This window comes from Gymnodraco acuticeps, unplaced genomic scaffold (genome assembly GCF_902827175.1).
Source record: "Gymnodraco acuticeps unplaced genomic scaffold, fGymAcu1.1, whole genome shotgun sequence".
Lineage (NCBI taxonomy): Eukaryota > Metazoa > Chordata > Actinopteri > Perciformes > Bathydraconidae > Gymnodraco > Gymnodraco acuticeps.
In genome coordinates, this window is record NW_022990590.1 from 2,602,531 (window position 1) to 2,626,156 (window position 23,626).

The following is a 23,626-nucleotide window of genomic DNA, read 5'->3' on the forward strand; positions in this document are numbered from 1 at the left end:
GAAAGCCTTACAGTAGATGCTAATATGACTACAAAATGAAACGAGAATTTTGAACCTGGCTTTATCCAAAGTTCAGATTTCGGTTCCTGAAATGTGTTAAAATATGCGCAAATGTAATGAGATGATGGATAATTTATATATATTACTCTAGTTGTAGAGGTGGTGGGCTGAGGAGTAGCTGGTGGTCCACTCTTTTTATTGGGTTGTTTGTTGGAGAAAAAAATTCAAAATCCTTTTTTGCTCCATTCTAGAAAGTTGTCACTCTGCAGTGTGTGTGTCGCGTCAATTACGTCACTCTCCCAAGACCTACGACCTAGATGACTCGGATTTTACTTATTTGGAAAATAAATTCAAGCCACCTGATATATACAAATATATACTATGACTATTATATGCTACTGTATACAGCTAATTTTATTTTAAGTAAAATCATAACTATTTTATGTAGTTTAATCATTTTTATTTAGGTGGTCACTCAGTTTTTCAAATGTACACCACTCGCCAACAGGGGGTGCTGCAGCAGTCGGCCCCGACTGGATGAGTCGCGAAGCTGCACGCAGCCAGCTGTTTGCAGAGAATCCTTAACAAATATTCCAACCGAACGAACGTTGTAGGCTACAAAAAATGTAGCCAAGGTACTCTCGCGCAGCGAGAAGATGAAAGGAACAGATCCACTGACGAAATAGAACCGGTTTTTTTTTAACATAGCTTTAAAAACATTCCCTCTTACTTGAAAGGACAGCTTTTGTCTCTTATTTTACTTTAGAAACTAACATGGAATGACAACGTAGTTCATTAATAGACTAAGGCACTATAATCTTATTTAACAATAACTTGTTCGAGTTTTATTGCAACAAAAAAAAGCCAAAAGTCTACTACGTGGCTGTAACCTCCATCTGTTCGTGGAGTTGTTTGCGAGGGGACGTTAATGCAGCACAATAGACCCGCCAGGGATCCAGAACAGGGCGGTATGAGCCAGCTCCGTCAAGGGGCCAGCGGAAGCCTGAACGCACCACGCCATGTGGAGATGATACATACAAAATAAAAGTTATAAATAACAGCGTGTCTCTTTCTAGGAAAATACATAATTAAGGTTATTGTTTTACAATGTTGTTACGGACTTATTTTCCTATGGCCCTATTCTTGAATCTCAACTCCATGCTATGTTCCCTTTAAATATGTATATAGAGATGGGAAACAGAGGAACCCTTGGCCTTGAGAACAAGCCGATCAGATTTCTTTGAAGCATACACTGCAATTGTTTGTATTGAAAACATATTGGATTCCCCCTAGTGTTTTATTATTAATACATTAAGTACATTGTGTAATATTTTAACATCGAGGAATTCAATGTTTTATTTTGAAAGTACTCGCCGGATGATCAGTTTGTCATTTTGGCGAACTTGGCGCTTGATATACTGTTTGCAACCCTGCAGATAACCATTGTGTAAGCTGCTCCGTCGACGCCAGGTTTCTGCCGTCAGACTCTTGGTGGTATTTAATCTATATTGCTGAAGACATTAGGTTTCGCTCTCACTTCTTTTTGTACTCGAATTTTTTTTATCGTTATGGTCCAGCTTTGACGTTAAATCGCTAGCTCTGACACAGCTGTCCAGGTATGCTTTCACGTAGACTTCTTGGAGGATAGGCGATCCTGCTTCAACGGGGATCCCCCATTTTAAGAAGCCCGAAGATACATTTTTCTGCCACAATCAAGAAGGTAACCTTATCTGTCATCATCCGTATGTTTGCTAATATTCTTTCAACTGACTGGTAACTAACATGTTAGCTAACGTTAGTTACTTTACTTGAGTCAGCTACCAGTAAGAGGAAGATACTACTCAATTGAATTTGTTTAAACAGCTTATCTTAACAGCCAGAAGTCACATTTGGTAGAGTGAAACTCAGCAACGCCCAAAGTGTGTTATTGACCTATTAAAATAAGAAGGTTTTTAAAGTTTGTTCTTTTTTGCAGCTTGTTTCTGCCCCCAGTATTCTCTGTGCCTGTGGTCAGCTATGGAGACTACTCAGGTAACGGTGGCTGTCAGAGGAGAAACATCCCCAGGTAAGTCTGTTCAACTACACTGCAGAAAACTAAATATAAAGACACTTGTAACATTATCTTAGACCTTCATGTAGAACATGCTATGTGATCACATGATGATCTATTTTTTAAGTGTAGCTATGCCAACATATTGAACTTTGTTTCCCTAAATCTTGTTGTTATGTGTTTGTATAAGAACACTTTTTTTTCAATTAAGTACAATTCCTGGAAGTTAATGTTCGGTATTTACCTAGTTTGTAGAATGTAACATGTGAGATGATTGTGACCCATGACAGCATTAGGCGCGTTCACACCGCAGTACTTTTCCCACTTTAGTTCCGAAATGTTGCGTTCACACCAAAAAGAGCCGGAACTCAAATTAGTTCATGAGAACCTTTTTCACCCCCTTTTCCGTCCCTGCTAGAGAGCAGGGACTTTCGTGGGAGAAAAAGGTTCCTATGTCTGATTGGCTGGGCGGATTGCAAACCACGCCCCGTAAAACTCCCAAAAAGTTTTGTGAAGCCGCCATTTTATTATCCTCGCATTAGCATTATTAGCATTAGCCCAGCGCACAAACGCAGAGAGACTAATTTATGGCAACACAAAATAAAACATGGGAGCGGTGGAGATGTCGGCGTTCTGGCGATTTACTCGGAAGGCTTCAGTAGAGGCTGCTGGGAGTCCCAGCAGCTTCTACTGAAGCCAGTCCCCGGAGTTGGGGACTGGCTTCAGTAGAAGCTGCTGGCTCCCAGACTTCCGGCCGGGGACTTTGGGCGGCAGTATACGCCGTGAAGTGGTTTGCGGCCTGCCAGTAAACCCAAAGCAGAAGAAGAAGAAGAAGTGACGTCAGCGGCTTCATTTGGCTAATCATCCCCCAGGGACTTATTCCGGTGTGAACGCGATCTGTATTTAGTTCATGAGAACTAAAGAATTCTCATGAACTAAGTTCTGATGAACCTTTGTGGAAAAAGTACTGCGGTGTGAATGCGCCTATTTAATTATGTTTGCTTTTATATATTGTACAATAAAGAATGTTATCACATCAGGTAAAAAACACAATTTTGTCCATTTCTAGGGGAGGTGATTGCAGTTGTTGGTAGCTGTGAATCCCTGGGAGGCTGGAGCCATGAAAAAGCAGTGATCTTACATCCTCATGGGAATGATGGGTAGGTTAAATTCCAAGTTTAATAAAAAACCGTCCTTTAAATTATGACAGTTTGTGATTCTCTACTACAAAAGGGTGTTTTTTTTTGTCTTTACTATTCTGTCCATTTAAAATACATTTTGTTCCCCTGACAGAAATACTTGGACCACAACAATCACTGTGCCTAAAGGAGTTGTCGCCAAGTACCGCTATCTCAAAGGTTTCTTCCTTGAGTCAAAGGTGAGCGCAGTCTCCTGTCTGTATAGTTATAGCTCTAAGAATAAGTGATTGATATGCTTGTTGATTTTCAAAGATTATCCTTTGAAAGCAGTATTGGCTAAAGATGAATATTGTGGAATTCAATGCCAACGCTAATTCATATTAATTTATGCATGATTTGTGATGATGGATTTATGTCAATTCATTCGTTTTCTTGCCACAGCTCATCAGCAGGAAGGGGGACAACAGGTTCTATTAGTTTATTCAATACACTTTAAATAGTTTTTGGGAAAAATAATATGTTTTCTCCTTAAAGGTCCCATGTCATGGCCATTTCTGCTGATCATAATTCCATTGTTGAGGTATACTCAAATAAATGTATATTGTGCAATTTTCCAAAATCACATTGGTTTCTCATACAGCATCTCTGCATAGTATGTGTATTCACTCTCTGTCTTAAACGGCTTGTTGGAGCTCCTGCACCCCCCTCCCTATGAGCCCAGTGGCCGTCTGCAAGACACAGCTAAACCCAGCCCAAACACACACACACACACACCTGCAGCCTGGCTGGGAGTTTGTGTGTGTGCTCACACACCGACTCACAGCCTCGCCGCGTCCCGCCGTCTCAGGGAGGAGAAATCGGCGGAGCTTCAGCTGAGAAAGGATTTAGTGTGTGTGTGTTAGGAAGTCCGTGATTTGGACCAATCCACAGACTTAACGTAACGGCTCTGCGGACGTAACGTAACGGCTCCGTGGATTGGTCCATTTGGACCAATGGGTCCATTTGGGTATGGGCACGTCACTGTACCCAGGAAGAAAAAGAGAAATCTCCAACGAGGCGTTCTGGGGAAGCATAGACAGGTATTTTCTGTGTTAGAGTTTTACTCGCTACAGGGTATAGCCGTTTACATGCATAAAAACCTTCATAACAAACAAGGGGACGGGTATAACCGGAAAAGCATGACATGGGACCTTTAAGACCAGTTTTGTAGAATAGGCAGGCTCTGTATACACTACAGTAGAAACAAGAGGGACCATATTTCCCCAAAAGGAAAGAGATAGAAAATGTGTCAGACATTTACCTTAACAATATATATATATATATATATATATAATTCAGCTATTACCTCAAATTATTATAAGGGGATTATTATTTGTTATGTAATGGTGGGGCTCACATTGTGTGAGACTCAAAGCCTGCTTTGCTTGGCTTCCTCAAGTATTTGTTTGTGGGATGCCTCTCTGTAAACTGATAGGCTTAAAGTTTCTGCCAGCTAAAGCTTGTCATTGGCTTTCAACAGTTGATGAACGGTTCATTAAATGAACATTGGCCAATTACTCATGCAGTTTAAATATTGCATATGAAACTGCAGTTAGTCTCATCAGCGATGCATTTAGTGTACACTTGATCAGTGTTTCTTCATGTGATATTGTCTTTAATGATTTTATAAAATAAAACAATGAGATGCTAACCTTTTGCTGCTTAAATTGATTATGACTTTGTTACAGATAGAGAGCAGCCTAACTGAAGACCTTTTTTTTTTTTTTTCATTAACAAATTCACTTTTCAGATTCAACAGATGGTAGCTGACTGCCCCAGCGGGAGATTGGTGACTATACCAGCTCTAACTCCTTTCTGACACCCTAGTCCAACAAGCTGCTGCGCTGACACCAGACTGAAAGCTAGATCAATGTATCTGATTTGAAAACCCTAACACTGTACCAAACATTGAAATTGCAGAGTGCAGGTGGTCCCTATCAAGTGATAGTCAATATGTGGGAGACCCATCAACACCCGCGCACGATGAGCCCCACAGGTATAGAACAACGAAAAACGGTGCACGGTGTGGTTGGGTTGGGTGAAGTGTGCCATGCCTAGGGATGCATATCGTTGACTTTTTTACGATACCGATACTCAACCGATACATATCGTGATACTTTGAAAATGTATCATCCCACAATTACTCCCATGAAGCGCTTTACGATATGAATATTGAATGAATATTAAATGAATATTAAATTCAATTGTGGGACTTCTTGGACCTTTTTAGTACTGAACAAACAATGAAAAATACATAAAAAATATGAAGAAAACCGATTATGGAATATCTTTTATAACACCCGCCATCAGGTGTGCCGCGTGAGTAGCACATCTTGTCAATGCAAACAGACCGTTATAGCACCGTTATAATTAATGTTAAACCTGAGATTCGACTAGAGAACAAATACATAATAGAATAAAGGTCATGAGATCTCGGCATTGTACAAACAAACAAATCTCATCTTTAAAATCAACATTTGCCTTCACTGGTGAGAGAAAACAAATCCCATCACAGTTCATTTGTGGGACTTTTACCTTTCTAGTATTGAACAAACAATGAAAAATACATCAAATATGAAGAAAAACGATTATGCAATCTAATTTCTAACACCCGCCATCACGGGCCACGGACTCACTTTTTAAATTAATTTAAAAGAAAAAAAAGATTTTTTTTTTTTTTTAAAGTATCGAAAACGGATCTGATTTCGGTACGGTATACCGTAGCCACCAATAACCGGTATTTCGGTAATACCGGATACCGGTATGCATCCCTAGCCATGCCCCCTACACACCTCCCATTCCCTGTCCTAGCTCTATATGATACAGTTGCCCATCAATACTTACATAGGGTCAGCTGTTTAACCACTGAAGAAACAAGGTTAGTATTTGAGGGAAAGTCTAATCTGACCTTTAATTTATCGTTTTGGGCAATGTGTATCTCAAAATTAACAACCTACCACCTGATTGCAGTGTTTATGTTTTGGCAAAAAGAGCGGGACAGCACTTGCTGGAATAATCTAGAGCCATAGACTAAATTCTGCAATGCAGCATATGTCATGAACTGATATTGTATACCTCTCTAGTTAAATCAACATTGTTTTGGACTAACACTGGCAAAGTTCATTTTGTTAAAATGAGCTGGTTGGCTAGAATAATTGCCTGCAACAAGCCCCTCACCCAATCATTTTCTGTCTTTCATCTAGCCACTAAAGCACTTATTCCCCTAGAAAAATATATTTTTTACAAACTTTAATTTTTTATATTTAACCCAGACATGTTTTGTTTGAGATCTGACTTTTTTAATAAACATCCTGCTAAACCAGCCTTACTGACAGGCTCATGCTCAGAGTCTAAGTTAAAATATATTTTGGAATCAAATACATTGTATTGCTTAGTTGAAACTTAAGGTTGAGACTAATCAAATTCAGAGCAATGAAGGCTGTTGTTTTGAGAGATCAAACAGAATTGCCTCTTTGTACACAGGAAATGGTCTGGTTTGATCTGACCTCAACCTTTGTGTACCGCTGAGATTCTTTCATCCAGTTTATAATGGGCTTTCCATTTATTGCAGAATCCCACCAGAATATTGACGATGGACAGTTTGGAATTCACAGTAAGTTTGATTTAAAATAACTAAAACTACTCATTACAAACATAAGAACTATCAATAGTTCAGCATGTAAAATCCTATGGAGACAAAAGTACAATTGAACTAAGTTGCTAACCAATGTGCTTAAAGGATCGCTAAACCCACTAATTGACCATTTGAATATTTATCACTTATCCAGTGTTTCCTTGAATTCTTAGAGAAAACGTGGTTTTTCATGCATGCCTCAAAGGTGAACAAAGAATCAAATGTGTTTTTCTTCAATAATTCAAAGTTGCACTGAGTGATAATTTGATATATAATTATCGTTTAGTGAGTAAAGGATCCCTTTAATCCCACAGCAGAGGTTTAAAAGTCTTTATTTTCTTAGAGAGCTGCCGCCAGTTCTTTGGTCCGCAGTCAAAGTAAATTTATGTTGTGTCTTTCTTTTTATAGACGGGGTGAATTGTGTGGACTCTGGCTGGCTCACGTGCCAGACCGAGATTCGCCTGCGCCTGCACTATTCTAAGACTTCTCCGGTATCAATTACTAAGAAGAAATTCAAGAAATCACGCTTCAGGTACATGTGACACTGAGGGCGAATGTAATACGCAGAGAACGTTTTCCTTGAAAATGAGATGGAGCAGAAGGTCATTGCAGAGCTACTATTAGCCAACATTTTTCTAAAGTGCAACAGAAACTCTGCATATGAGGGAGGCTGAGAGTACAACCTCACTTGTTAACACCTTATCTTTTCATGTTTTGATGCATTCATTTCTTTAAGTATATGCTTCTTTCATCATCCCCATATCTGTGTATTTACCTTGTTGTTTATTTTCCCTACCAATACAGAATCAAGCTGATGTTAGAGGGGTTTGAGGAAGAGTATGAAGATGAGGAGGAGGAGGAAGAAGGCCAGCTTAGTCCTGCCTCTTTGCTCAGGGAGACCACCACTCTGGAGATCAGCATGATCAGTGCCAACGGCTATAAGTCCCGCCACTCGCAGCCTGAATGTGGTAATGCACTGGAGCCCTCCCAGTGGACCGAGTACAACATCCACACAATGGACCCCTACAACCTGGAGCTCACCTTTGAGTTCTTTGAGGTAAAACTGCTCATGATAAACTATTAAAATAGGTATTCCTGACCTAACATATCAAGTATCATAGAAGGATAGGGTTGGGAACCGAAATCTCGGTTCCAGATGAGAACCGATAAGAAAATGCCGGGTACCCATACAAAATACACAATTTCGGTTCTGCTTAACGGTTCCCAAACACGGTAAACCCTGTATTCCACCGGGTCCGTCTGCGACGCGGTAACCCGGTGGAATACAGGGACGGCCAGCTCGGTTCGCTGACGGCCGGCACCGCCCTTAATTTTTTTAAACGGCATCATGTAAGTTGCGCTGACAGGCGACAGAGGTCCACAGTTGCCCCGCAGCGAGGCTCCCCCGCCCTCCCGTAGACAGTTCACGAGCTCAGTCACTTCATAACACCAAAGATAGATCGTGGTAAACGCTCTGAAGTGAGGCTCCACTACACAAAAAAAGAAAAAGACAAGGCACAGTGTAATGCCTGTTAATAGCTTGCCACAGGCATAGCTCAGTTATAATAAAGCACAGCTATTGTGTAATACATTTTTATTGCATGTATTTTTTTTATTTGTAAAAATGTCAGTTAAAGCTTAAAAGAATAAAGATATTTTTGTTATCTAAACGTTTGACCTCTTTCTTTTACCATTTTGGAATTGATAAAAACCGGAATCGATAAGTAGAATCTGAATCGATACATTTCAAACAATACCCATCCCTATAGAAGGATTTATCTGTTTTAATTTGATTATTATTGTAGTAATATGAGATTTGTTTACAGGAGGATATGGGTGAGCATGTAGTCCAGGGAGATGCACATCCAGGATTTGTAGGCACAGCTTGCCTCCTCTCCTCTTCTTTCGCGGAGAGCGGTAAGGACTTTGGAGTAGCCACACTTCCCATAATGGGCCGAAATTCCAGACAGACCATCGGAAAAGTCAGAGGTAAGATATCTGGTTGCTTAAGGTAGTGAGCAACTGCTTAATCTCTTTTGAAAGTATTTATATGCTTTACTTCCTCTTGAGTGACTTTAATTGTTTACACAGTGCACGTGGAAAAGCTTGTTGACCGATTTGATACTCTTGTTTTTAGTGGATTACCTGGTGATTCGGCCTATCCAGGGTTTGCATTGTGACATGAGCTCCTCCTTCGCCAAGTACTGGAAGAAAAGAAGTACTCTGGATGTGGGTCACAGAGGAGCTGGCAGCACACACGCAGCCAAGTGAGTCACCAGAACACACTTTGACCTGGACGGGATACAGTGCCTTGTCTGGAACAACAACACAAAAAAAAGAGTCAATCGAACAGTGTGTACATTAGCAAACCTGCATCTGTCAACACATTGTGTTCTAATATGTTTTTCAGTCACCACAGAGTTAGGGAGAACACCATAGCCTCATTCAAAAGCGCTGCCCAGCATGTGAGTTACGCAGATGATTAAAGCAGAATGACATTTTAACCTTAACGTCATAGCTTGTGCCTAGATTATATGTCAATAATGTACTTGCAGGGCGCTGCCTACGTAGAGTTTGATGTTCACCTCTCCAAAGATTCTGTTCCCATCGTATACCACGATCTGACATGCTGCATTTCCACCAAGAAGGTAAAATAAAAGCCGGTCATATTCCCATACACAAATGTATGTCATTATTTCAAATAACATTCTATCTCTCCTCGACAGAAAAATGACAAGACTTCTCTGGAGCTTATTGAGGTGCCAGTCAAAGACTTGACCTATGATCAGCTGCAGCTTCTGAAGGTAAACATCTTGAATAATGGCCAGAGCTATGCAACTAAGACACAAGTTAAGATGGACGTGGACAATGTTGATATACATTACACCAATGCTTTTCCTGATGTATGAAGCAACTATTCAGAAATTGCTATGAGTTAAGAATGTTCGCACTCTATTATACCAATGAATTGTGAAGCAGTAGGCCATGAGAACTGAAAATAATGTGCTGAAAATGTAATGTTTTGTTGGCTATAGATTTGATGATGTTTTTGTTTTGTTAAACAGCTGGCCCATGCCACTGCAATAAAAGAAAACAATGACAAAGGTATGCACCCACTATTTGAATCCTCTCACCAGCTTCTGCCAGGAAAACAATGTGGAACAAACATGTTTAAATGCATTTCATTTCTCTGTTGTAATAGTACCACAGTAATAAATTCAGCTTTGATCAAATGTTGCTCTGCGCATTCACACTCATCTCTTTGATTTGTCTCTTCAGATTTGCTGGACGATGAAGAAGAGGTTGATGAACATCAGCCATTCCCTTCACTCACACAGGTACATGACTGAATGATTCCTGAATATTAAAAAGCTGGGTATTTATCAATTACAACCTACTACTTCTACTTGTTGCCTATGTTTTTGTCATGTCAAAGTCTTAGTCAAATCAATAGCATCCTTCATATTTACATTTTTTTTAACAGATCTTCCAAGCTATTCCTGAGAATGTGGGCTTCAACATTGAGCTTAAATGGATTTGCCAGATGAAGGTGAGCAAGTCAATACGTCCAATGGAGCGTAATTCAAATAATATTTTGATTGTAGATTTAAATGTGAGATAATAACACATCCTTATTATAAACTCATTTGATTTGATCAGGACGGGTCATGGGATGGCAACCTATCCTCCTACTTCAACATGAATACCTACCTGGATATCATCCTGTCCTGTGTCCTGCAAAGAGGCGGGAAAAGACGTATTGTCTTCTCCTGCTTTGACCCAGACATCTGCACCATGTAAGCACGGTTAGCAACTGAGGATACAGTATGCTCAGATTTAATCAGGCTGTACTTTTTGAAACGATTTTTACTCTACAGTTCATTTGTCAAGCAAAATATGATTCATCTTGTCATTGGTTTTCCCTCAGGGTGCGTCAAAAGCAGAACAAGTACCCCATCCTCTTCCTCACTCAGGGAATTTCCAACAAGTACCCTGAAATGATGGACATCCGCTGCCAGACCACTCAGATCGCCATAAGTTTCGCACAGAGTGAGAATATTATGGTGAGCAGTGAAATGCAGAAAGTCATTTATTTATCATAAAGTGTCCACTGAATTTTCTAGAATTCAAAGAAAAACAGTTAATGAAGGTAGTTTCACACTAACTGTTTTAAAATATAACTAAATTCAAGGTGTAATTTATATTTTGAAAGCACTACTCCTGATGTCATTCGCCAGTGCGAAGATCAAAAACACCATCAGCTGTGGTACTTTGTAAGCAAAATACTGTTCAAATGTATCCAATTTAATCCAGAAATAGCAGAATGTGTACAAATATTTGTTTTGTCGGTTGTGAACCCTCCCTTAACAAACATTGCTGCAATGCCCTTGCAGCAATGCAGACTTACAAAAATACTCTCACGTCAGTCACGCAGCATTGCAGTGTCAGCTGTCTTTTAAGAAATCCTAAGTGGTTCTAGGAAGTGCAAAAACTCCCTCCAGACAGTTTACTCAGCATTATCTAAGGTCACTTTGTAGGTGACCGCTCATATAAGGCTGAATTAGCTTGCTTGCTATGTAAAACATACATTCTTAAACCAGCATAAAAGCGAGTAGCATTTTAAGATTAAGTTTATATAATTTAACAAACCCACCTTTTTTCTTAGTGGATTTCCTTGCTTGCTCTTTCTAGGGAATCAGTGCCCACACTGAGGAGCTGCTGAAGAACCTTTCCTACATTGGGGATGCCCAGTCTAAAGGCCTGGTGGTGTTCAGCTGGGGGGAGGACAACAACGAGCACGAGACCAGGAGGAAGCTGAGGGAGCAGGGAATCGATGGCCTCATCTACGATAGGTAGGTTAAAACATGTTTATGTGTGGCAAGGCAAGGCAATTTTATTTATATAGCACCTTTCAGCACGCGACAACTCAAAGTGCTTTACAAAATAAAAACAAAAGACATTTAAGAATAAATACAGCATAAACACATTATTAAATGGCATTTAAAAACAGGCATCAAAAAGCAAAGATAATTAAATAAATAAATCAACACAGTAATGGCAGTTGAAATTATTCTCCAACAGGTTTTGTTTGCACAACAATGTCCATTCAAATTAATAAGGTAATAATAATCCAAATGATGGAACACGTTGCTGCCATTCCTGTTGTGATAAAATGGTCATGTTTCAAGCTGTTATGCAACACCAAAGAAAGCCAACTGAATAGTACACAATGTCCTGTTCTAAATGTGAATACTGCATTGACAATACGACTCCTGGTATGTCACTGAACTATTACAAGGCCTTTCTTATCAGCACAGTTCAGTACAGTATCAGGGTTATATCATCAGGCACTGGCAGACACATTCATCTCTTGGCATCTGCTGTAGCTTTTGATGAAAGTGGTTTGGTTAATCATTGAACATTTTGTTGATGAATGTGAAACTGGTATACAAGACGTGTCAATGTTGTTGCATAAGGGTCAGGTTGCTAGCGTGGTGAAAGAGTGTCCTGTGGTCAGCAGGGCCAGTTTGTCCAGCCGTATCAGTTCTCTGATACTCTATACAGATACGTTTGCTTTATATATGTTGAACGCTTGTACAAACAGGCTTTGAACCCTACAACACCAAACAGTCCTTACATAGATGTAACTTATTTTATCGTCTAAGGTCAAACCATTTGACTCGATCTCCAGGTTGTTGTTATAACTGTGCCTCTTTCTTACAGAATTTGTGAATGCTTGGTGCCATATTTTGACTCAAGTTCTCCAGATTCCAGTAATGTCTCTCTGGTTCCTGGCTGTGTTTTGTTTATTTGCTCACCCTATACTCCCCCTGGCTGTTTTTCTGCTGTCCTCCCACTCTTACTCAGCTTGATGCACAGCAGGAACAAAACATGTTCCTTGACAATGATGCAAGACTGTTGACTTCTAACACCCTATTAGTACAATACTTTGTTTCAGAGTGAATACTTATTTTATCTTTTTGGATTGTACTAAACAGGGTTGTTTGGTGGGTCAACTGCCATGTTTATCATTTTCTATCCAGTATTGTTTTGTATTTGCCAAGAAAGGCCTTATTATTTTGAGCTTGGCATGATACTCAGTGATATATTTTTGAAGCAAGATGGGCACACAGAATGAATGGCTTGTTTAATGCATGAGGTAGTGTTATCATATATCGTCTTCTGTATGAACCAAACTAAGATTGATATGTATTAGTTTCAATCTCATTAGTTAAAGCTGGTGTATGATAGTCACACAGCACCAAAGCACCTTGCAGTAACCATGCATCACACTAGCTTGTAAATCTGATGAAAGTCAATAGTATAAGTTGATAGTATAAAATAATGTTGATCCATTATTAAGACCTGCATTTAAACCCCACAGCTATCCACCTCCCGTCAACTTTGTCACATGTCGTGGAATATTTTTTACAGTTGGAATTTTTTAATTATTTGCATCTATAATGTTTGAAGACGTGCTTGTGCTGCAGTTTGGGTTGTTAAAAGGGATGATTGCACTGGATAAAAACAAAACAAAACTCGATACATTTGTCCAATCGATTAACATGAGTATGTTCACGTAAAGAGTTGTGGTTGATACACTCCGAGACATTTTGTACTCTCATTCTGAGCTACTGTTCCACTTCTGTTGTTAATATTGACTGGCTCTTATCCAATGTCATGTAGCTCATGAGTGACCTTTGTCCTACACATAAGAGTAAGCTGCATAGCTGTGCTAAATGTACTGTGCCCAAGGACAAAGAGGTTTTAGCTTACTAGAACAATAAATGGCCTTGTCCGTAAAGGGTTGGAACAATGCCTTTGTTCTCCATACTACTTGTCAGGGTGGTGGCCACACATGTGATTTGACCTGTAAGTAATAAACAGCTGCCATCCAGTGCAATTATCCACCTTGCCAAAATAAATGCAGCAGAAAGCATGGTTTTAATGATCAATGGTGCATGGAAAATTGGCTTTGGTTTAGCACACTGGAGTTTTCTGTACATTTTTGCATCTTGTCTGAATCTGAATAATAGTTTAGTTATTGCATAGATTTTGTTCTACTGGACCAGAATGGCTGGGCGATATTTTGATATTATTTAGCAACTTTTAGTGTATTGAGATCACATGTCATCGTATTATTATACTAAGTGTTACTGTTTTACAAACCGTTGTTCTCTTAATGGTTTATTCCAGGCAAATTGTTAGAAAATGTAACCATAAAGTTTAGTTATACTAGTGTGAAGAGTTTTGCCTAATGTAATGCATGACTTTGAAGCACAGTTAAACTTCATAATCCTAAAAGTATTTTTTTACATGTGCTATATTATGATGTGTAGTATAAACATTAGATTACAAATAAATCTTAATAATTGTAATAAAGATATACATATTCCAACCCTAGCACCAAGCCATACCATTCTATTAGCCAAATTATTTTTGGATCGGGGAACTCTGACTCTGAATGGTGTATAGAAACTTGTGATGCAGCAGATCTAACCAACGATGTCCTCTTTTTCCCTTAGCATCTGTGAGGAGAAGGGGGAGCAACCTAACATGTTTCAAGTAGAGGAGCAACACACTCTGCAGGAGGTGATAACAGAGGAGACACGCAACAGCTCCACCTGTTCCTGCTACTCCATCCCCTGCTCCATGGCTCCTTGCGTTTCCTCCAAGGTCTGTTCTGGCAGCGGAGAGTCTGATTCCGGCCTCAGCTCCTCTTAACTTAGGTCTTAGTGGACCAATTTGGGAATGGATCAGCCAACGAAACAACAGATTCTGTCTTGTCTTGCATGTCCACAAATTGTAATTTATGCTTTCTATTGAAATAGGTGGATGTTTTGCCAAAACATTAAGACAGCCATGTTTTTAGTTTTTTCAGGCCGAGGTCTTCATAATAATGGGAAATCTTACATGACAGTGAATATTTTTTATTTGGCTAATATGTTGCATCACTTCGAGTGGTCAAATTCTCTTGCTTTTGATTTTTTCTTTACGGCTCTGCAAATTCAAGTCCTAAACTTTATAAAGATGAAGTATAATGCTGTTTTCTGTTTCTGCTGTGCATGCAGCCATTACTTTAAAAGTGTTATTTTTATTGTATCGCTTAGCAATGAGTATTGGCTACTGATTGCTATTTCAGGTTCACCACAGAAATCATTTGGGAGTTATAGGTTGTCACTAATGGGCACGTAGATTATCTACTGCAAGTATAAGAGAACTGATTAATTGATTTCCTTTTGAGTGGACTGTCGAAAGCACGTACTCCTCCTTTCCACACTAAATCCTTATGTCTGTAAAGAACTCATAGCTATTATTGTAAACAACATTATGGATGCACTATATCCTTAATTCTTTCTACATACTTGATTAGACGAAAAACAGATGAATGTTTTATTTGACAGTGCACACACACAGCCTTAAGGAAAGGAGGGGGAGATCAGGGCCCTGTTTCTGTTTTTTTTGTTTAAACAGCCAATACCTCACTCCTCATCTATTAGAATAGACTTCAGATGTACGTACAGAATGAAGAAATACTCCCTTTATGTTCTTATACATTGTACTTAACTTCACCTCACCCATGCTTTTTATTGCACGGAAAATATACTTTTTTGGCGCTAACTACGCTGGAAGTGTTTCATCATTTGCATATTGATATGGTGTATTAATATAACGCAATGATAATGCAGCATTTTGATCACAGCAAAACAAATCCATTTACTGGCTGTATATCGTCTTGCTGTCTGTACATGGGCACAATCTCTTAACTACATACAGTAATGATTGAGTTGTGCATGGTCCGTATGAATCAATGAGTCTAATGTGTAAAAACTGTCATTTCAGGGCAGAAGGGTGTAAATAAAATTAAAACCTATATTTGTTTATTCTGTCTGAGACTTTTTTCTTTCACATCCAGTAAGTTGAGCTGGGCAATTTGTTGTGTACATTTTGTTTTTGCAGAGGTTGTAGTATTTGTGGACTGACTGCATTTTCTCCTTTTATTCAAAAGTCACACACATATCAATGTATCTCCTTTATCAGGACACTCTTAGATACAAGAGTTCCAAGGTTCATGTTTCCACTAGTGCTGACAGAATAGCAACATCTGAAATATTCACAACAACAAGCTTCAAAGAATAGGTTAACACTGTTTCTGTCTGTCTAAAAATGCCAGTCACTTGTCCGTGTAAACATTAAAGTGGACCTATTATGCTATATTGGAACAATATATTGTAGGGCCATACCTATACAAAACATGTCTGAATTTTGTTTGCTTAAAATACCAAACAGATCACCCATTGTAGCCATGCCTCATACTGCTCCTCTTTAGCAGCCCTGTTACATGGGGAAAGAGACGTCTGTATATCGGTGGATATTTTTTATAAATAAACTACCCAGTATGAACTATTTTATAGCCCTTATTAGAATAATTCTGTCCTTAAAGTTGTAAAATGCACTAAAAGCCGAATTTAGATTTATTTTCTCTTCATTAATTCTAGTGAGCCGAGAGCATGGATACAGCGTCGGAGGCGGGGGCCCCGTCTCAGGTCGACTATTTTCATTTCCTCGCTCCTCGGTCCTCTGTCTCACCGGAAGTTGATTTGTCTGCGCCATCTTGAGTACCGTCCCATGGCTCTTATTTCTGCCGGAGGAGCGATAACCGAGGAACCACCAGACCATCCTCCGATGAAATCCTCAGACACTCGCCCCGCCCCCTTACTGTGTATCGCTCACTGATTGGACGATGCAGTGCATGCACTGATCTGATGCTTCTTGACATGAGAGCCGTTTCCCAGCGGAGTGAAGAAAATACATGAACCTCACGAGAGTCACTCCTCAGTTTAAACTGTGTTTTGTTTCAATTCTCCCATAATCAGAACATTCCTCAGGCGGGTGCAGTGATACTTCTTCATGGTTTTCTGCGCGATGTGTTGTGTCTTTCTCCTGTTTTGATTCCTCTTGCCGCTTGTCCTTGGCAGAGGGAACAGATTGATGACGCAGGCAGTTGAATATGTTAGAGATAAACAATTTCACTCCTGACTTGTTCAGGCAAACTCCATTTGCCTTGAAAAGATGTCTGCGATCCCAGAAAAAGTTAAAATTGTCAATAAAATGGACAGAATGGTCAGTACAGTGTTGAGGAATTAAGGGAAAATTGAAGTAACTTGAAAGTTTGAAGTGAAAGTTTGATACAGCGTATTTTTGGTATATTCATCTTAATGTCCCCTGATATATAAGAAGTGTGTTTTTATATATTCATGTGTGTATGCATTACAGGAGCCATAAGGCTGTATGTGAAGACTGCTCAAACGGTACCTGTGTTTGTGTTTTATATTGATTTCTCTGTTTTATTCTTTCATAAATGTGAGGACTAAACTTGCTCCAAACATTCTGGGGAGCCATGGAGTAAACAGGGTTGTATTGCTCTGTGGGGGAGGTGTAGGTATGCAGGACAGGGGGCTAGGTGGATGAGAGTATATTCTGCTTAAGATCTCTAGCATGTCATGTTTCAGGGAAGTCTACATATCTTAAATAGTAGATGTGTGTGTTTAATTACTTTGTATTAATAATAAGCAGTATATCTTTGTGAGCAAGGGAATATCCTTTAGACACAACTGAGGTCTCTGGAATGTGGGGGGCTGTGTGTGTGGAGGCTGCAGAAATATGAGACAGCGAATGCCAGATGTGTTTGTTTTGCTTCAAACTGAGACTGTTTGCGGGTCCTCTGCTGGCACGCGCTGATTTGCTGCGACACAGCATCTTTTGCATCTCCCAATCAGATTACCTGAAAAGATGACCAGCTGACCCAACCCCTCCTGTTTTATTCTTGTATGTAAGCCTGTTTGGCCTTGTGTCCGGCCTCTTTCCTGCTGCCGTCAAGATGATAAGTTCTCCCGGCATTAGGACCAGAGCAGGGGGAGGCCTGACCCCTTTGAGAAGTGTATTGTATTATATTACCGTTTATTATTAAAACAGATTATTGTTTAACCCTCGTCCTGGTTGTTTTTAGTTGTCCTTCTTTTAAAGCAAACTCATATAGGATCGGCGCGGAGCAGATATATCTACTCCAACAACAGGCAGTTGAAAGCCAGGTGTTCAGTGCAAACAATCTGCTCTCATGTCAAGAAGCATGAGATCAGTGCATGCACTGCATCGTCCAATCAGTGAGCGATACAAAGTAAGGGAGCGGGGCGAGTGTCTGAGGATTTCATCGGAGGATGGTCTGGTGGTTCCTCGATTATCGCTCCTCCATTATCGCTCCTCGGTCCTCCGGCAGAAATAAGAGCCATGGGACGGTACTCAAGATGGCGCAGACAAATCAACTTCCGGTGAGACCGAGGAGCGAGGAAATGAAAACAGTCGACCTGAGACAGGGCCGGGGCTGGGGTCTCGTTCGCATGAGGACAAAATGGCCCAACTTTTGAGAGCAAAACGTCACAGATTACCCATCATGCCTAGCTGTCAGAGCAGCAGAACATGAACAGAACAGAGCATGCAAACCTTAAGCCCCGCCCCCCGAGCTCCCACTCTCGGCTCAGTAGAATGAATGGAAAACTAGATTCGGCTTTTACTGCATTTTACAACTTTAAGGAACGAATGATTCTAATAAGTGCTATAAAATAGTTCATACTGGGTAGTTTATTTAGTTTTAAAAAAGTATCCGCTGATTTACAGACGTCTCTTTCCCAATGTTAGTCGATGGGAAAAAGTATTTCTGGGCCCAATGACGTCACGGACTGATACAGACATTGTAGTACCGCTATGTCACTGTCACTACCATGGATGTATAATAAGAACAAATAGCAATCAGTAGCTAATACTCATTGCTAAGCGATACAATAAAAATAAATAACACTTTTAAAGTAATGGCTACATGCACAGCAGAAACAGAAAACAGCATTAGGCTTCATCTTTATAAAGTTTAGGACTTGAATTTGCAGCTCTGTTAGAGCCGTAAAGAAAATATCAAAAGCACCAGAATTTGAGCACTCGAAGTGATGTATGCAATATGTATGGCATTCATAATTTATATCTAATTAAATTAACTGTGAATGTCCTTCATTTTATTTAAAATCAAATAAATTAACAAAATATTTTTATATAGATATTTGAGACGTTTATATGGAAGCAAACAAGAGACAGAAGTATTTTAATTTGATCAGACACCGAATTTATAGCATTGAAAATAGTTACTTTGAAAATCATGCATCTGAATTTTTTACTCCGAATGTACCTATGTGAAATTAAAATGTAACAATTCATGTAAAAAAAATTCTAATAGTCAATTTCAGATCCCAAAAATTCAAGTGAAAAAAATTCTGCTAGAGAGGTGGTACTTTCCTGGGGAGGAAAAGGTTCCAATTTCTGATTGGCTGGGCGAATTGCAAACCACGGCCCGTAAAACTTGAAAAAGTTTTGTGAAGCCCCCATTTTATTTGCTCGCATTATTAGCATTAGCATTAGCCCAGCGCACCAACGGAGAGAGACTAACTTATGGCAACACAAAAGAAAACATGGGAGCGGTGGAGTGATGAGGAGGTGTCGGCGCTTCTGGCGATTTACTCGGAAGGCTTCAGTAGAAGCTGCTGGGAAGGTCCCCTTTAAAACGAGTTTCAACTGCTATTATAATTCCTCATTTAAAAATAATGGTAGCCTAGTTTCTAATTGCTTACAACAAAACTGTCATAGTCTGCTCCATCATTCACCAGTAGTTTTCCATTCACCTGTCTCACCTGTTTTCCACACCCACTCGTTAGCGCACTCTCTTTCTCTTCTGCACCCATTAGCTTCTGCCAGTATTTAAACCTGCACCTTACACACACTCTTTGCCAGATTGTACTTTGCCTCATGCTTGTCTTTCCCGCGTTTGATACCAGATTGCCTACCCGGTTCCGACCCTGCCTGTCCTCGATCTGCCTGCTCTGCCTGTTCCCTGATCCTGCCTGTATCTACGCTGACTGCCTCGCTTACTCCCTGACTCTCTGCCTGTCCCTGACTCACCTTCTGCCCGCTGTCCTCCGGTGCGTTAAACTGCTCGGTTGGTGTTCCTCAGATCCAGTGGAATCTCCAATAAAGTTTATTACCAATTCCAGTGCTGGAATTGGGCCGGTACTCACCGGTACGCAGTACCGGCACTTCTGGTTCTGACCCATGGAGTACCGGCACTTCTTGCTCAGTACCGGCATGCTGGCGGTACTCCGGTACTCATGCACCGTGCCAGTACTCAACACTCTCCCCGCCGTTCTTATTATACATCCATATATATATATACAGCCGCCCGGTACTCAGTAGATGCGTCATGAGGTGCCGAACGGACATTCTCATCGCTCTAACCGCTGGAGTTTCACAGCGGCTGTCAGCTGTTTACTCCTGTCATTCAAACAGAACGTGCTGGAGAGGGGGCGGGGCTTATCTTCTCCATGTAAATACTGTGGTGGAAACGACTATGTCAAAATTAACCTATTTGACCGTGATTTAATAGTAATACACGTTTCAAAATAATAATAATAATAATAATGCCGAAGTAACAACATACTGAAAACTGTTAGTAAAACCATGTTTTAATGCTTTACAATTTACATACCTAGATGCACGTGTGTTGTGTTTATGCAGTGCAACTCCCACCCAGTGGGTGGCTATGTAGAGTGATAGAACATAGCAGGCACGCCCCCGAGAGAAGGAAAGCAAGTCACGTCACAAATTAGCATTTCTAAAATGTTAGCGTGGATTAATACAAGTGCAAAAAGACAGCGGTTGTCGCCGGAAGAAACTTCAAATACAGAGAATGCTGTGCCTGTGTTGGAAATTGTGTCTGATGGGGAACTTTCTTTGGTTGATCCTCCTGCTCCAAGTTCTAGTGCATTAGCATTAGCACTAGCTCCGCCGCCTCCTCCAGAGCCTCTAACGTTAGCTGCTGCTGGCTCAACTGCCACCACCAACACCGGGCAAAGCGATGCACCTGACTGCTGGACAACGGACCAGGTGCAATATTTTTGCAAGACCAATGCATGGCTCCTTCTTAAAGATAAGAAGCTAGGATGTCGGATATGCAGAGATGTCAAATCTTTGGGAATACACACTGGACAAGGACTGAAACTGTCAACTGAATGGGGTGAGTGTGCAGTGTCTCATTTCGGTATTGACAAGGGCAAACAACAAGCTAGCCTGAGAAAAAAAATCAAAGAACATAAAGAATCACAAGCCCATGTAAAAGCTGCTGACATTCTTACATCTGCTTCACGTGAAACTATTCAACATCAAGTGCAGTCTATGCATAAATCTGAATTAGACACCACTATCAGAGTTTTTCGAACGGCATATAAAATTGGCAAACATAGCCGGCCATTCACAGACATGCCAATTGATTTGAATGTACAGAAACTGAATGGGCTGAACGTGGGCAGGGTTTTGCACTCCAATAAAACCTGTGGCGAAATCATCGACCACATAGCTCATGAGCTGAAGAAAAAAAAATGGCAAAAGACATTACAGAAAACCAAAGAAAACTCTGTGTTTTGGTCGATGAATCTACCACTATTAGTGGTAAAACGGTGCTTGTTGTGTGTCTACGCTCAGCATTAGCTGATGCTGAGCCCGAAACGTTTTTTTGGGAGCTGATCGAGTTGGATGGAACAACGGCTGATGACATCACAAAGGCGTTAATGGAGTGTCTTGGAAGAGATTTTAACGAGGACTTTTTAGGTCAGTGTTTCGTTTCTTTTGCATGTGATGGGGCTTCAGTCATGCTAGGGAAGAGAACAGGCGTTGCTACCCAGTTGTGTAGTAAATTCCCAAGCCTGTTTGTGTGGCACTGCTCCAATCATCGTCTAGAGCTGGCAGTTGGGGATGTGGTCAAGGAGGTCTCAGGGCTCAATCATTTCCAGATCTTTTTTGACAAACTCTATTCCTTGTTCCATGCCTCCCCCAAAAATCAGAGGCAGTTAGCGCAGTGTGCGCAAGCAGTCGGACAGCGTCTCCTGGTGATAGGGCGTGTTTTGTCCATCCGCTGGGTGGCTTCAAGTGAAAGGAGCGTCAGAGCAGTCTGGGAAAACTACCGAGTGCTTCATGATCACTTCACAAATGCTGCAAACGACACGAGCAGGGATTCCAGAGACAGAGCAAAGTACAAGGGCCTGGATGATGTGCTCACATCTGCAACGTTTGTCAGCAATCTGGGACTGATGTACGATGCGCTCACAGAGCTCAGCGACCTCTCTCGGCAACTCCAAAAAAGAGAGATGACACTGCCTACAGCAGATAGGCTCTTAACTCGAGAAATACGAGTTTTTGAATCCATGGTCACCATGCCTGGCCCACACATGACTACAGTTCATACAGCTCTAGCTGAGAAGTCCTTCAAGGGTGTTGCCCTGCGTGAGAATGGCAGGCTTGTACAGATTCATGCAGGTCAGTTTTTCCGCAGTATGGTAGAGAATCTGAGACACAGAATGACTTCCACAACCTCCTCTCATGTCAGCACAAGAGAAATCCCATTACATGGCCGGGAGGCCCGGGACAATCAGCTAATCCAGGACATGAAAGTTATCCATCCTGGAAGTTGGCCTGAAGAGGAGTTAGACGTACAGTATGGGGACGTAGAGGTGCTACGTTTGTGCGAAGTGCTGAAAGTGGACAGAAGAGAGACTGTTCAGGGCTTTCGCGAATACAAGGAAACCAGGGCATCCCGTACACCTGCTGCCATGGAGCCTCTACTGAAAGCAGTCCGAACCATCGCTGTCTCCACTAGTGAGTGTGAGCGGGCATTCAGCTGCATGAACGATATCCTTACTGCAAAAAGGAATGCTCTCTCTGTCAGCCGACTGTCCAGCCTGGTTTTCATTAAATGTAATGGACCATCACTAGGACAGTTCAATCCGGAACAGTATGTGAGGTCCTGGCTGGCAAAGGGAAGGAGAAGTGCTGATGAAAGAGCCTGTCCAGCTCCAGCCCCTGATACTGATGTCCCCAAGGCCTTCTGGAGCCTTTTCTAATAATGTGAAGTATATTGCAAAGCAGCTCACCCAGTGAGAAGACTTTTGGCATAATGTGCCGATTTGTACAGATCCTGGAGATAGAAGGACTTCAGACCAACCAGGGAGTTATCTGATCAGCTTGGTGTTCAATGTAACTCTTTACCATGGCTCAGACTTTGTTACTTGCAGTTACAGTTTCTCATTTTAGATTGTGCAAATTTTGCATTTGTTTTTACATGTTCTTTGTTCATGCTCTTTATCATTTTTCTGAGTTGGAAAGTTAGATTGCATCATAGTTTACTTTATACATATTTGTATTCTTCAGTGGTGAAGTATATTGCAAAGCAGCTCAGCCATGTGAGAAGACTTTTGGCACTTTTTCGTTTTTCGTTTTCTGAGTTGGAAAGTTAGATTGCATTCAAAATGTACAGAAATACTTAATTTTGTTAAAGCTTTTTATAAAAAATGCTTCTGACCAGAGCTTTGTTTCCTTGTCATTAATGTTGAACACCACCAGAGGGGCTCTCACCTGAAAGGTCTCTGCTTCATGTGTCTTCAGCAGAAGATCTAGACTTTGATTGCTATATTTTCAGTTAATATTGACCTTACTGAGCTTTAGCCATATCCGCTGCCTATCATAAAAAATGTTAAGTACAGTGAACCTTTCTAAAATATACAGTAGTAAAGAGACAAACCCACCAGCATTATAGTAGCCAAATTCTTGTTTGTGGGCTGTATATATAAAATTGACTTGAAAAAGTTGCTGATTTTAGAGTACTGGCACCTTTTT

The 23,626-nt window shown here is 40.6% G+C and overlaps 1 protein-coding gene across 3 annotated transcripts; it reads left to right on the forward strand.

The window, feature by feature from the left end:
* The first annotated feature begins 1,414 nt into the window (after positions 1–1,414).
* Positions 1,415–15,747, forward strand: gpcpd1 (glycerophosphocholine phosphodiesterase 1). 3 transcript variants are annotated; one of them, XR_004570239.1, is made up of 21 exons: positions 1,415–1,720; positions 1,976–2,065; positions 3,120–3,210; positions 3,344–3,428; positions 4,979–5,017; positions 5,149–5,224; positions 6,800–6,841; positions 7,271–7,394; positions 7,667–7,919; positions 8,689–8,851; positions 9,000–9,129; positions 9,273–9,327; positions 9,418–9,510; positions 9,589–9,666; positions 9,928–9,967; positions 10,142–10,200; positions 10,347–10,412; positions 10,523–10,659; positions 10,791–10,926; positions 11,529–11,715; positions 14,389–15,747. XR_004570239.1 is itself a non-coding variant. In XM_034228481.1 (21 exons), the coding sequence occupies exons 2-21, from the start codon at positions 2,017–2,019 to the stop codon at positions 14,585–14,587; spliced, it is 2,076 nt and encodes a 691-aa protein (XP_034084372.1). In that variant the 5' UTR covers positions 1,415–1,720; positions 1,976–2,016; the 3' UTR covers positions 14,588–15,747. The 3 variants fall into 3 exon arrangements, 2 of the variants coding, with proteins under 2 accessions (XP_034084372.1, XP_034084373.1); XM_034228481.1 differs by having other exon boundaries at positions 11,555–11,715; XM_034228482.1 differs by lacking the exon at positions 4,979–5,017 and having other exon boundaries at positions 11,555–11,715.
* Positions 15,748–23,626: the final 7,879 nt, after the last annotated feature.

What these genes read in the sequence shown, in the direction of transcription:
- gpcpd1 (XM_034228481.1), top strand. Translation starts at nt 2,017, where the DNA reads ATGGAGACTACTCAGGTAACGGTGGCTGTCAGAGGAGAAACATCCCCA. An exon ending in GGCAGCACACACGCAGCCAA is followed by an intron (nt 9,130 to 9,272) that starts GTGAGTCACCAG and finishes TATGTTTTTCAG; the next exon opens with TCACCACAGAGTTAGGGAGA. An exon ending in CACAGAGTGAGAATATTATG is followed by an intron (nt 10,927 to 11,554) that starts GTGAGCAGTGAA and finishes TGCTCTTTCTAG; the next exon opens with GGAATCAGTGCCCACACTGA.